Genomic DNA, 13,050 nt, shown 5'->3' on the forward strand with positions numbered 1-13,050 from the left:
GGTTGAAATACTGTGGGCCAGTGAGAGGGAGGGCTAAGGGATATGAGATGTATAAGTTCTGGTTTTTTTCTTTTTATTTTTTTTCCTGGATTGATGCAAATGTTCTAAAAATGACATGATGAAGAACACACAACTATGTGATGATATTGTGACTCACTAATTATATAATGTGGTTTGACTGTATATGTGTGGATATTTCTCAATAAAAATCTTTTTTTAAGGAGAAAAAGAGGATATTTGTAATAAAAAATATCTATGATGTTATTCCTCACAGTCCCAATGAATTGCCAAATTAGGTGAATACCCAGAGACATCTTAAGAGAGGGCTACACAGAAATAGAACCATTTCTATTTATCAGTTATGAATGGTTGAATTAATGCATTTCTGTGATTAATTCTTTCCTTTGGGTTCAGATGATCGGCCTGTGAGAGTTTATGCAGATGGAATATTTGACTTATTTCACTCTGGTCATGCCCGGGCTCTGATGCAAGCAAAGAACCTATTCCCTAATACATATCTCATTGTGGGAGGTAAGAAAACGTCATAGAACTTTAGGTACTGTCCAGAAAAAGATTATAGGAGTCTTTTTCTCTCTCCTGTCTTTTATAACCTGAGCACATTGGTTTTTGACTTGTTTTTTAAACAAATAATATGAAACAGCCTTTCTATAGCATGAAATATATGAGGCACTAGTAACCTAAACCTGGAAAATGGTCTCGTTGACCTGAGTTGTTCAGTACTTACCTCGCTGCCTTTTAGCTGAGTTTCTCTAATCATGGGAGCAACACTCAGCTCTGTTGCCTTGCTAAGTACAGCATTTGATCTAGATTTCACTTTATCGTTTTGGATCAATTGAGGTACAAAGATCTGTCAAACAAATGTTACATGTTTCAGTTCAGTTTTATAAAGATACAATAGAAAAACCTTTTAAAAACTTGATGCAAAAAAAAAAAAAAAAAACTTGATGCAAAAATGCACAGCAGATTTATTTCAAAACCAAACATTTTAGTCCCCTGTTGTAACCTCTCTCTTCCAAAGCATGAACTTACTATTTAATGAGTGTTTCTCCTGGAGGTGTGCTTTGGATTAAGAAAAGCACTGTTACTCTGTCTGAGCTACATCCACAAGTTTCTTTTCTGGGTGGGGAGAATGGCTGCAGTCCTTGGAATTGGGAGATGAGAGGTTGATGACTGGTGAGTGGTTAAGCAAAGGGACTTTGACTTACAACTTTATGATGTGGTGAACTTAGTCTGCAGTGATGAGCTGACACACAACTTCAAAGGCTTCACAGTGATGAATGAAAATGAACGCTACGATGCAGTGCAGCACTGCCGCTATGTGGATGAAGTAGTGAGGAATGCCCCCTGGACCCTGACACCTGAGTTCCTGACAGAACACCGGGTAAGAAACTGGGCGCATGACTCCATTTCTTGTTCCATAATTCTCAAGTTTCTGGGTCTTGGACTAATGTTCCACTAGCCTTTTTTCACTTCTTCCTTCTATGTAAGTTTCATATAGAGGAGATGCAGCGATGTTGCTATGTCATCCTTGACATTTAGATGGGGTTTGATGGTTTACAAGCACTTTTACATCCATTGTATTTCATTTGCTCCTCACAACAGCCCTGTGGAATAGTTGCTACTTGCACTTTACAGCTAAGGAACAAGGGTAAGAGAGTGCTCCTGATAACATTGTAACAGGACTAGAAATTGGACTCTTCAGTTCAATTCTCCCCAGTACTATAGTTGTGTCTACATGTAGTCTCTTTAGAATATACGCAGCCCCAGTCATGTTCTCAAGGAGTTCACATTCTAAGAGACAAAACAGATAAACACAGACCTTTCTTGAGTTGACTTAAATTTAATTTCCTCAGACTTTTGATTTGGAGCAAGAAGTTGTGTGGGATCAGAGATCTGGGATGTTTCTCACTTTTACTTAGTGAGTTAGTGTTATAAAACCCTTTGTCCCCTTTAAACCTCCCATATGAAAACAACAGACTTCTAGCAAATGGTGAATATAAAAGATGAGAAAGATTAATCAGGCCAGATTGGAGAGCCTCAAGCTTGAGGAACCAGCGAGCTTAGTTTTCCATAGGGGTGTGTGGAATCTTGCCGCTGAATTGTTCGTTGAGGCGGTAAAGAACAAAGGTAGCCAAGGTGCTTTTAGAGCAATATTTAGGCAGGCTCGAACTAGGGGATATTTATTGTAACTATTTTAGGTTAAAACAGACCTAGTATAGTTCTCTAGCTTTTCTGTATCAACACTCAGCAGGGAGTGGCACCAAAGTTGATAAACAAGATTATTCTCAGCAGCATAGCCAGGCAGGCCTCAGGCAGTATGAGGTTGGACGAACTTCCAACTTCTCTTTTCTCCTTGTTAACAGTATATCCTAAACCAGGAGTCTTGCTTGCCCCCTATTCTTTTTTACTTTACTGTCTATGGTTCTCTGACAAGGTGTTCCTGGCTAATTGAGATGTTAGTTAAAAGTCCCTGACACAGTCCTGATGAGTGTACTTCACACTACAGTGGCTTCTGAGAGTTGGGTTTTGTGGTATTGGCAGTATATTAGCAAAAGGTCTGTGGCCTATATAAGAAGGAGTAAATAAGTGAGGTTTTAATATGTCTTACAGAAAGATTATTGATTCCAGTGGTGCCACATCATTTTTTATCACTTATATAAGAATATTAACAGTAGTAAAATAATAGATCCTGAAACCTAAAGGTCTTTTATGGCTTTTGAGTTTTGCATTTTTCAGAAATACACGTGTATCCATTCTAGTAAAAGGACTCTCAGTTGCAACCAATTGAACAAAAGAGTGACCTCTTTTTCATACTTTTGAAAACTCTTATTTGACCAATCCTTATAGATCCAAAAGAGTGGTTAGATGTTCTTTCTTCTTGGCATTACCGTCTAGTAAGTTCACCAGCATATCCTCTAGCCCTGTTAGCTACAGCATGGTGACTGGTATATAGTGTGGGGGTAGCACTTCAACTAGACCAGGAGAAATAGCCGAAAAATAGTGTGAGGGTAGTATTTCCACTAGGTCAGGAGAAATGGCCAAAAAAACCTAACTTCCCATATATGGTATTTTTGCTTGTTTGTTTCGGGGTAGGAGTGGTGATGCATGGTCTAGGAATCAAACCCAGGTCTACCTCACAGAAGGCAAGCATTCTACCACTGAACCACGCGTGTATGCTTATTAATAACCAGGTTGGGTAGTTGTGCATGAATCATGGATTTAGAGGTAAAGCAAAGAGAGGTAGAAAGGGGGAAAATTCTGTTTGAGGCCTGGTTCCTGCTTATTTTCCTTTTTCTTGCCCTGGGTATATTCAAGCCAAGTGCATTCTTTTTGAATGACAATTATCCTGGATTTTAAATGATGGTTCCTTATTTTCAGATTGATTTTGTAGCCCATGATGATATCCCTTATTCTTCTGCTGGAAGTGATGATGTTTATAAACATATCAAGGAAGCAGGTGAGTAAGTTGATGTGTATTATGTATATTCTCACTTTATGGGGTCTCAGAGGTAGCTACAGAGATTGAACCAGATTACTACTTTACAGAGGAAAAATTGTATGCTGGGAAATTCAGTATTTTCTTTTGGATCACATTTTGGATAAGTGGTAAATCTGAGCAGAGCACTGACATCTGCTAACTCTATCTAGGCACTTTTTTTTATGTCTTTTTTTTCATTGTGAAATATAACATATGCAAAAAGTGAAAAGAAAAAAAAAGGAACAATAATTTTCAGAGTACATTTTAACAAGTAGTCACAGAACAAATTTCAGAGTTTGGTATGGGTTACCATTCCACAGCTTCAAATTTTACCATCTAGCTGCTCCAAAATACCCAAGCCTAAAAGAAACATCAGTATAGATTCAGCAGTCATACTTGTCTGTTAAATCCTATCTTCTCTTTTAAAACTTCTCCTTCTCCTCTGATCCTCCTTCCAATCCATAGGTGCTCTTTGGGTATGCCCACTCTTAACTTTTTCATATTGAAAAGGAATATTGATAATATAGGGTAGGTGGGATGGAATCTTGGAGGGGCTGGCCCCTCTGGGTTTCAAGACTTACTATCCTAGGAACTCTCTGAAAATTATAAGTTTCAGGAAAGTAAACTTAGTGCATGAAACTTTTGTAGAGTCTCAGTTAGAGCGCTAGGTGTTCTTTAGAGTTAACAGGAATGATGTTGGTTGGTATTTGTCAAACCACGACACTTGATATTGATATCTAGGTCAAGTTTGCATAAGAGTAACCTCCAGAGAACTGGATATCATATGCAAAAGAAGGAAAGTAGACCTACATCTCATATCCTATAGAAAAATTAACTCAAAATGAATAAAACCCCTCAACATTAGAACTAAGAGCATAAAACTTTTTGAAGAAAATGTAGGGAAACATCTTATAAATCTTGTGATAGGAGGTGGTTTTGTAGACCTTCACCCAAAGTGCAAGCAATGAAAAAAAAAATAGATGAATGGAATCTCCTCAAAATAAAGCATTTTTGTGCAATCAAAGAATTTTTTCAGGAAAGGAAAAATGCAGCCTATATAATGGGAGGTGATATTTGGAAACCTTAATTACCAGTATTTATAAAGAGATTCTACAACTCAGCAACAAAAAGACAAACAACCCAATTAAAAATGGGTAAAAAACATGAACAGACACTTTTCAGAAGAGGAAATACCAATGACTATGAAAAGATGCTCAATTTCACTGGCTATTAGGGAACTGCATATAAAACCACAATGAGGTACTTGACACCCGTTAGAATGGCCATTATAAAATAAACAGAAAACTACAAGTGCTGGAGAGTATTTGGAGAAAGACACACTAAATCACTGTTGGTGGGAATGTAGAATGGTACAATCACTTTGTAAGGAAGTGTTTTAGTTTGCTAGCTGCTGGAATGCAATATACCAGAAACAGAATGGCTTTTAAAATCGGGAATTTAATGAGTTGTTAGTTTACAGTTCTAAGGCCGAGGAAATGTCCTAATCACAACAAGTCTATAGAAATGTCCAATCAAAGGCATCCAGGGAAAGACACCTTGGTTCAAGAAGGCCGATGAAGTTCAGGGTTTCTCTCTCAAGTGAGAAGGCGCATGGCAAACACAGTCAGGGCTTCTCTCTCGGCTGGAAGGGCACATGGCAAATAACAGCATCATCTGCTAGCTTTCTCTCCTGGCTTCCGGTTTCATGAAGCTCCCCGGGAGGCGTTTTCCCTCTTCATCTCCAAGGGTCGCTGGTTGGTGGACTCTGCTTTGTGGTGCTGCAGCATTCTCTGCCCTCTCTGAGTCTCTCGTTTTCCAAAATATTTCCACTTTTATAGGACTTCAGAAACTAATCAAGACCCACTCAAATGGGTGGAGACATGTCATCCCCTAATCCAGTTTAACAAGCATTCTTGACTAAATCACATCATCCAGGGAGATGATCTCATTACAGTTTCAAATATACAGTATTGAATAGGGATTATTCTACCTTCATGAAATGGGATTTATATTAAAACATGGCTTTTCTTAGGGGACGTACTTCCTTTCAAACCAGCACAGGAAGTTTGGCAGTTTCTGAGGAAGCTAAGTATAGAATTGACGTATGACACAGCAATTCTACTACACGGTATATATTCAGAGGAACTGAAGTCAAGGACACAGACATTTGCACACCAGTGTTTATAGCGGCATTATCCAAGATTGCCAAGAGATAGATGGAAACAACTCAATTGTCCATCAGTGAACGAGTGGCTAAACAAGCTGTGATATATACATATGATTGAATATTATGCAGCTGCAAGACAGAATAAGGTCATGAAGCATGTAACAACGTGGGTGAACCTTGAGGACATTAAGCTGAGTGAAATTAGCCAGAAACTAAAGGACACATACTGTATGGTCACACTAATATGAACTTACATTAATGAGTGAACTTTGAAAGTTTAAGACACAGGTTATCAGGGGATAGAAGGTAGAGATTGGGCATTTGGTACTGAAGGAGTACAGAATACACAACAGGACTGATTGTAAAGATACAGAAATGGATAGCACCGTAATTTCTGATTGTAGCATAATAATATAAATACGGTGAATGAAGCTGAGTGTGATATGGTTGAGGGAGACGGGCTGGGGGCATGTAGGACACCATAAGGAAAGATAGAGGATGAAGATTGAGACATATAACTTAGCAAAGCCTAAAGTGGAAGTGATAATGATTAAATGTACAAATGTAAGATGTTTTTGCATGAGGGAGAACAAATGAATGTGAATATTGCAAGGTGTTAAAAATGGGATGGTAAACAGGAAAAATACAATCAATGCAAACTAGGGTCTGTAGTTAACAATAACATTGTAATATGCTTCCACTGAATATAACAAAGGCAGTATGCCAAAACTACATGTCAATAAGCGGGGTGATGTGTGGGAGGGGTATGGGATTGTTGCAGAAGAAATAGAAATGTCCTCATATATTTATGGAGGTGAAGAGTATGGCTGTATGATTATACCAGGAATCACTGATTTTTTACTTTGGTTGGATTGTATGGTATATGAATAAAACTGTTTAAAAATGAGCAGAGAGATAAAAGTGTAAGAGTAAATGTGGAGAAAGAGATGTACCTGTTCACTGTCAGGAGGGCAGTATGGTGGCTCCACAGGAGGCTAGGGATGGGGTTATCATATGATCCTGCAAGCCCATTGTTAGGCATATACATGGAGGAACTCAGAGTGGGGACATGAATGGACATTTGCACACTGATGTTTATGGTGGCAGTGTTCCCGATCCACGATGGGTGGAGGTGGTCTAAGGGAATATCAACTGAGGAATGGAAGGGGGAACTGTGATATAAACAATGGACTATTCACAGCTGCAAGAAGGAATGAAGTTGTGAGGCATGCAACTAGGACAGTATGTGGATGAAATGTCAAAAACAAAAATACAAATATTATCATGCCTCACTAAAGGCATGATATGGACTAGCTATAATATATAAAATCAGAGAACTGAAATTGAGAGCATAGGTTAAAAGGTTAAGGCCTTTTGTAAAGATTCCTAGATTGTAAGCTCTTACTGCAGTTACATCTATTCTGGAATTGTAACTTATTTCTAAATTCTGAGATGCTGAGGTATTGTGTATAACTTGATTGTTCCCTGAAACTTCGGGTATTTATGTGACACCTGAGATTCAGGGTGTATTAGTTAGGGTTCTCTAGAGAAACAGAATCAACAGGAAATATCTGTAAATATAAAATTTATAAAAGTATCTCACATAACCGTGGGAACGTAGAGTCCAGAATCTGTAGGGCAGGCTGTGAAGCCAACGATTCCGATGGAAGGTCTGGACAAACTCCACAGGAGAGGCTCGCTGGCCGAAGAAGGAAGAAAACCTGTCTCTTCTGAATCCTCCTTAAAAGGCTTCCAGTGATTAGATTAAGCATCGCTCATTGCAGAAAACACTTCCCTTAGCTGATTACAAATGGAATTAACTGTGGATGCAGCCAACATGATCATAATTTAATTATATGAAATGTCATCATAGCAATAGACAGGCCAGCACTTGCCCAACCAGACAAACAAGTACCACCTCCTGGCCAAGTTAACACATGAACCTGACCATGACACAGGATTAGAGCCCTGAAAGTTATGAAAGTCAGCATTACTCCATACATAAAAAGTTGAAAAAATAACCAGACTTCAACTAGCTATATGAATGAAGTTGATCTGGATAGAACTAAGGTAAATCAGAATATAGGTGTAAAGGACGATATGGCCTGTATTTTAAAACTTCAATTTCTGTATGAGACCAAAGGGAGAGATATTTATTTGGTGCAAAATTTATGTTTTTGGTAGCACATTATCTAATTTAACTTGTATGGTCAGTTTATTCGAATACTGTAATTACATGGGAACTTAAATAAGGAGCGAGTCTCACCTTCCATGCAGGAGACCTGGGTTCGATTCCTGGTCCATGCACTTGCCCCCAAAAAACAAAAAAGCAACAAACAAAAAACCAACCAAACAAAAATTCAACAATGGTACTGCAATAATCACATGGAAAAATAATGAAATGTGACCCTACCATACAGCATACCAAAAAAAAAAAAAAATTGAGTCAAATAAGGAGTGAGATCTTGTTGGCTTATACAGATCAGTGTGATGCTTCAGTACATCTCAGAGTAATTTTAGTAGAGAATAAAAAAATATTTGCAAAACCCTGTAGAGGTACTGGGAAGAAAGGAGGAAATATTAAAGTTCCCCATCTGGGGAATTCCTGATGTTCTCACAAGCATTGGGGACAACTGGTTTAATAGGCTGAGCCTTCAATCTTGGGGCTCACTTCTATGAAATTTATTCCTGCAAAGAAGAAAGAAGGTAAGCCTACTTATAATTATACCTCAGAGTCACCCCCAGAGAACTTCTTTTGTTGCTCAGATGTGGCCCCTCTCTCTCTCTCTAAGCTAACTCAGCAAGTGAACTCACTCCCCCACTCCCTATGTGGGACATGACCCTAGGGGTGTAAAACTCCCTGGCAATATGGGACATAACTTGGTGGATATGAGCTGGGGACTTGGCGTCATGGGATTGAGAAAGCCTTCTTGACCTAAAGGGGGAAGAGAGAAATGATACAAAATTTCAGTGGCTAAGAGATTTCAAACAGAACTGAGATGTTAATCTAGAGGTTATTCTTATGAACTATATACTTACCCCTTTTTAATTTATCGTTGTATTGGAGAGGCTATAGAGAAATACCTGAAACTGTTGAACTGTATTCTAGTAGCCTTAATTCTTGAAGTTGTATAACTATACAGGTTTTACAGTGTACTGTGTGATTGTGAAAACCTTATGACTGAGGCTCCCTTTATCCAGGATATGAACAGATGAGTAAAGAAAGATAAGGACAAATAAATAAATAAATAATGGGGGGGGTGTGGATGGGGTAGAAAATTGGGTAGAGTTAAATGTTGGTAGTCAGTGAGAGGAAGGGGTAAATGGTATGGGATGTATAGGTTTTTTTTCCTTTTTATTTCTTTTTCTGGAGTAATAAAAAGGCTCTAAAAATGATCATGGTGATGAATACACAACTGTTTGATGATATTGTGAGCCATTGATTGTACACTTTGGATGGACTGTATGATGTGTAAAGAATTCTCAATAAAATAAATTTTTTTTTTTTAAAAAGAATTGCCTGCAGAATAGCCTCTCAGTTACATTTGAACTCTCTAATGCCCCTTTCGTCCAGAAGGCATTGTCGACCCCATGGTACCTGGGCCAGGCTCATCCTTGGAAGTCATGTCCCATACTTTCAGGAAACTTTCACTCCTGGCAGTCCTATCCCATGTAGGGGGTAGGGAAATAATTTTCCTTGCAGAATTGGACTTAGAGAGAAAGAGGTGACATCTGAGCAATGAGAGAGGTTTCCTGGAACAACTCTTAGGCATAATTATAAATAGTCTTATTTTCTCCACTACAGAAATGAATTTCATATAGGTGATCCTCAAAATCAAGGGCTTAGCTTATTTTCTCAGGAGTCCCTAAGTTTGAGAGAGTACCAGTCATTTCCCAGAAGGGAAAATTTAATATTCCATATTTTTTCTCCAGTCCCATAAGGGACTCTACCAATACTTTTTATCAGCCTGCCATAGTTTGGGATGTTTCTGGATATTAAATTAAGCCATACCGAAATAGCAGGCCTTGTTCCTGTTCTGGGTCCCATGTGTTTAGGTTATTAAAATGAGCTATCCTAAAAATAAAATAAGGAAAAAAAATTAAAAATAAAAAACAAAATGAACTATCCTAATTTTAACATTTGTGGTTGATATAGATTGTTTTACATTAAATTAGGTTCTAGAGACAATAAAGCTCTCTTCCTTTGGTCTCCTACAACAGATGAAGCCCTAGAATACATACATTATCATCCTTTGCGCTGTATTCTGATTTACCTTAGTCTCTACCAGATTGGCTTCGTTTTTATGTCTAGTTGAAGCCTAAATCTCTTTTTGGTTTAACAGTTGCTGTACATAGCTATGCTGACTTTCAGAGCTGCAGAATTCCAGCTTTGAGGATTTGGTGTGTCACAAAGGTATTCAGTGTTCCACGGAAATATCAGCTTATACATATATAGCACAGCCTCTCAGAATCTAGAAATACATTTACAACTCTGGACTAAGTGTGACTGCTATTAGAGCTTAAAATCTAGGCTCCAGTTTTCTTATAGTATTGTTCTAGTTTGCTAACTGCCGGAATGCATCACACCAGAGATGGATTGGCTTTTAATAAAAGGGGATTTATTTTGTTGGTTCTTCAGAGGAAAGGCAGCTAACTTTCCACTGAGGCTCTTTTCTTACGTGGAAGGCACAGGATGGTCTCTGCTGGTCTTCTCTCCAGGCCCCTGGGTTCCAACAACTTTCCCCGGGGTGACTTCTCCAAAGGCCTGGGCTGAGCTGCAAGTGCTGAGATGAAGAATGCCGAGCTGCTTAGCAGTGCTACGTTGCAATCTCTCATTTAAGCACCAGCCAATTAAGTCAAACGTCACTCATTACAGCAGACACGCCTCCTAGCTGACTGCAGATGTAATTAGCAACAGATGAGGTTCACGTACCGTTGGCTTATGTCCGCAGCAACAAGACTAGGTATGCTCACCTGGCCAAGTTGACAACTGAATCCAACTAACACAAGTATTTTCTAAAAGAGACTGTATTATACTTGTTCTTTTGTTTCTGGCTAATTTTGCACAGCACATGTCCCCAAGGTTCCCTTCACTGAGTACCTCATGACTTCATTTCTTTTTGTAGTCACATAATATTCCATCATATGTATGCATCACAGCTCAGCATTCTGCTTCTCAGTGATTGTAAACAGTTACTCTTGATATCTCTCTTAATTTTCTACCCCAGTCTCATTTTTTTTCTTAGTATTAGGGCCTTTTAGCTCCTCCTTTCATTACCTCTGCCTTGGATCTAATCTTCCTGTATGTCATTTCAATTTCTCCAGTCCTCATTTAGTAATAGTAGATTCTGCTTTTTGAGGAAAGGAAGGGAGTGTTGTTCCCAGTTTCTATCTAGTCCTACTGCCTCTGCTAACCAGAATTTCACAGTGTTTCTCCATATTGTGTATATTCTTGGGTTAGGCATGTTTGCCCCAACGCAGAGGACAGAAGGTATCTCCACGTCAGACATCATCACCCGAATTGTCCGGGACTATGATGTGTATGCAAGACGAAACCTACAGAGAGGCTACACGGCTAAGGAGCTCAATGTCAGCTTTATCAACGTGAGTTCCACTTCTCATCCCAGTAATTCTCTGCCCCTACAGGCATACCTTGCCCCCACTCTGAGCTGAGCTGACTTTTCAGTCTGCTGTAATTGTCATTCCCAGTGCTCAATTCATGTGTCTTGCTGTTAACACTATGCTAAAAGCTCTTTACAAAGAATAAAACAGAGGTAGTTTCTGCCCCTAGTCTAGTATCAAAATATTAATATAGGGACACACAACCAATTATATAAATAAGAATGTGTAACTTACATAGTGTAGTATTTATATTAAGTATATTTAAAACAGTGGTTCTTAACCATTTTTTTATTGGGTAGTCTTTTGAAATGCTAATGAGAGCTATGGATCCTTTCCCCGTGTGTATAGTTTCACACAACATTTTGCATGCAGTTGATAAGAGAGAGACCTAAACTTTTAAATTTGATTTATGAAAGCAAAGTTTATCTTAGATTGATATTGCCCTTTAGAAACCACCACTATACATTTTTTATATAAATTATACCTTAATAAAGTTGATTTTAAAAGAAAAACTGCCTACTATGTTTTTTAAATAAGGAGTTTATTGGGCTTCCTCCCTGTTCCCAATTGTGCTATAAGGATAAGTGAAATGGTTTCATCTAAACGTGATTTATCTTTGTAGATAAACCCTAGCCATTGTTATCACCTACCACAGAATCTTTGCTTCCCCATAACATTCAGGTGTTTAAATGTCTTAAACTTATTTTCTTTCCTCCTTATGACCTGGAAATTATGAGACTACTTTTCATTTGGCTAAACATTTCTCCACAGAGTGTTCCTATGATTTTATCTTATCTTTAGGAAAGTTGGTTGGACCAAAGAATATCATCTTCATTTTGCAAATGAGCTGAGCACATGGCCCTCCAAATACTAAAAAAAAAAAGCAATTCTTCTAAAATCATAGAATAAGCTGCTATCAAGGCAAAAATCTGGTACAATAAATTAATTAAATAAGTAACTTTAAAATACAATGCTTCTACTTTCAAACTGTTGTAGCTCACTTCTTGGCAGTTTTGTGCAGCTGTCTCATTGCTCCTCCATCTAGAATGGGGTCTGGGTCATGTTGGGCATATTACATTTCACATTTGTATTTATATTTTGTCTTAAAAGAACTGAGATCATTTTGGCTACATGACTGTCTACTATTGGGTCTACTCTATAAATTTAGTTTAGTTCTGGACTTTCACAATATTAGTTTTATCACACTTCTGCATAAAATACCATCCAGAGCATACTGTATCAGTTATTTTGCTTAAGTGTGGGGTGGCTTAAAGCAAGCTGAAATTCTGAAGACTGGAAATAGTGTCAATAGAGTGCATGAAGCATGTTTTTTCCCTCCCTTTTGTTGAGAAGGTCAAGATGAGTATTTCTCAAAGCAGTTATTTCTTTACATAGGAGAAGAAATACCACTTGCAGGAGCGAGTTGACAAAGTAAAGAAGAAAGTGAAAGACGTGGAAGAAAAGTCAAAAGAATTTGTTCAGAAGGTAGAGGAAAAAAGCATTGACCTCATTCAAAAATGGGAGGAGAAATCCCGAGAATTCATTGGAAGTTTCCTGGAAATGTTTGGTCCTGAAGGAGCACTGGTATGTTCTTTCCCACTGGACAATTCGGTGAATTTCAGGGAAATTCAGGGAATTTCCATGCTGTGGAAAGAATCATTAGAATCCTTCACCAGAAAGGGACATCAACATCAGGGAGTTATCAAATCTATACCTCATATCTGGACAGAACTATATTTCGGCTATCTGCAAAATGTTCTTT

At 38.2% G+C, this 13,050-nt stretch overlaps 1 protein-coding gene across 11 annotated transcripts in view; it reads left to right on the forward strand.

Moving 5' to 3' along the window:
- Positions 1-13,050, forward strand: part of PCYT1A (phosphate cytidylyltransferase 1A, choline) — a 90,263-nt gene that overhangs the window by 69,068 nt on the left and 8,145 nt on the right. For all 11 annotated transcript variants that reach the window (XM_077117989.1, XM_077117998.1, XM_077117997.1 and 8 more), the window contains 5 exons: positions 415-531; positions 1,251-1,402; positions 3,400-3,478; positions 11,128-11,270; positions 12,684-12,872. In XM_077117989.1, the coding sequence (XP_076974104.1) occupies positions 415-531; positions 1,251-1,402; positions 3,400-3,478; positions 11,128-11,270; positions 12,684-12,872 (680 nt within the window). The remainder of the gene's footprint in view (positions 1-414; positions 532-1,250; positions 1,403-3,399; positions 3,479-11,127; positions 11,271-12,683; positions 12,873-13,050) is intronic.

The sequence above is a fragment of the Tamandua tetradactyla genome, chromosome 10 (genome assembly GCF_023851605.1).
Source record: "Tamandua tetradactyla isolate mTamTet1 chromosome 10, mTamTet1.pri, whole genome shotgun sequence".
Taxonomy (NCBI): domain Eukaryota; kingdom Metazoa; phylum Chordata; class Mammalia; order Pilosa; family Myrmecophagidae; genus Tamandua; species Tamandua tetradactyla.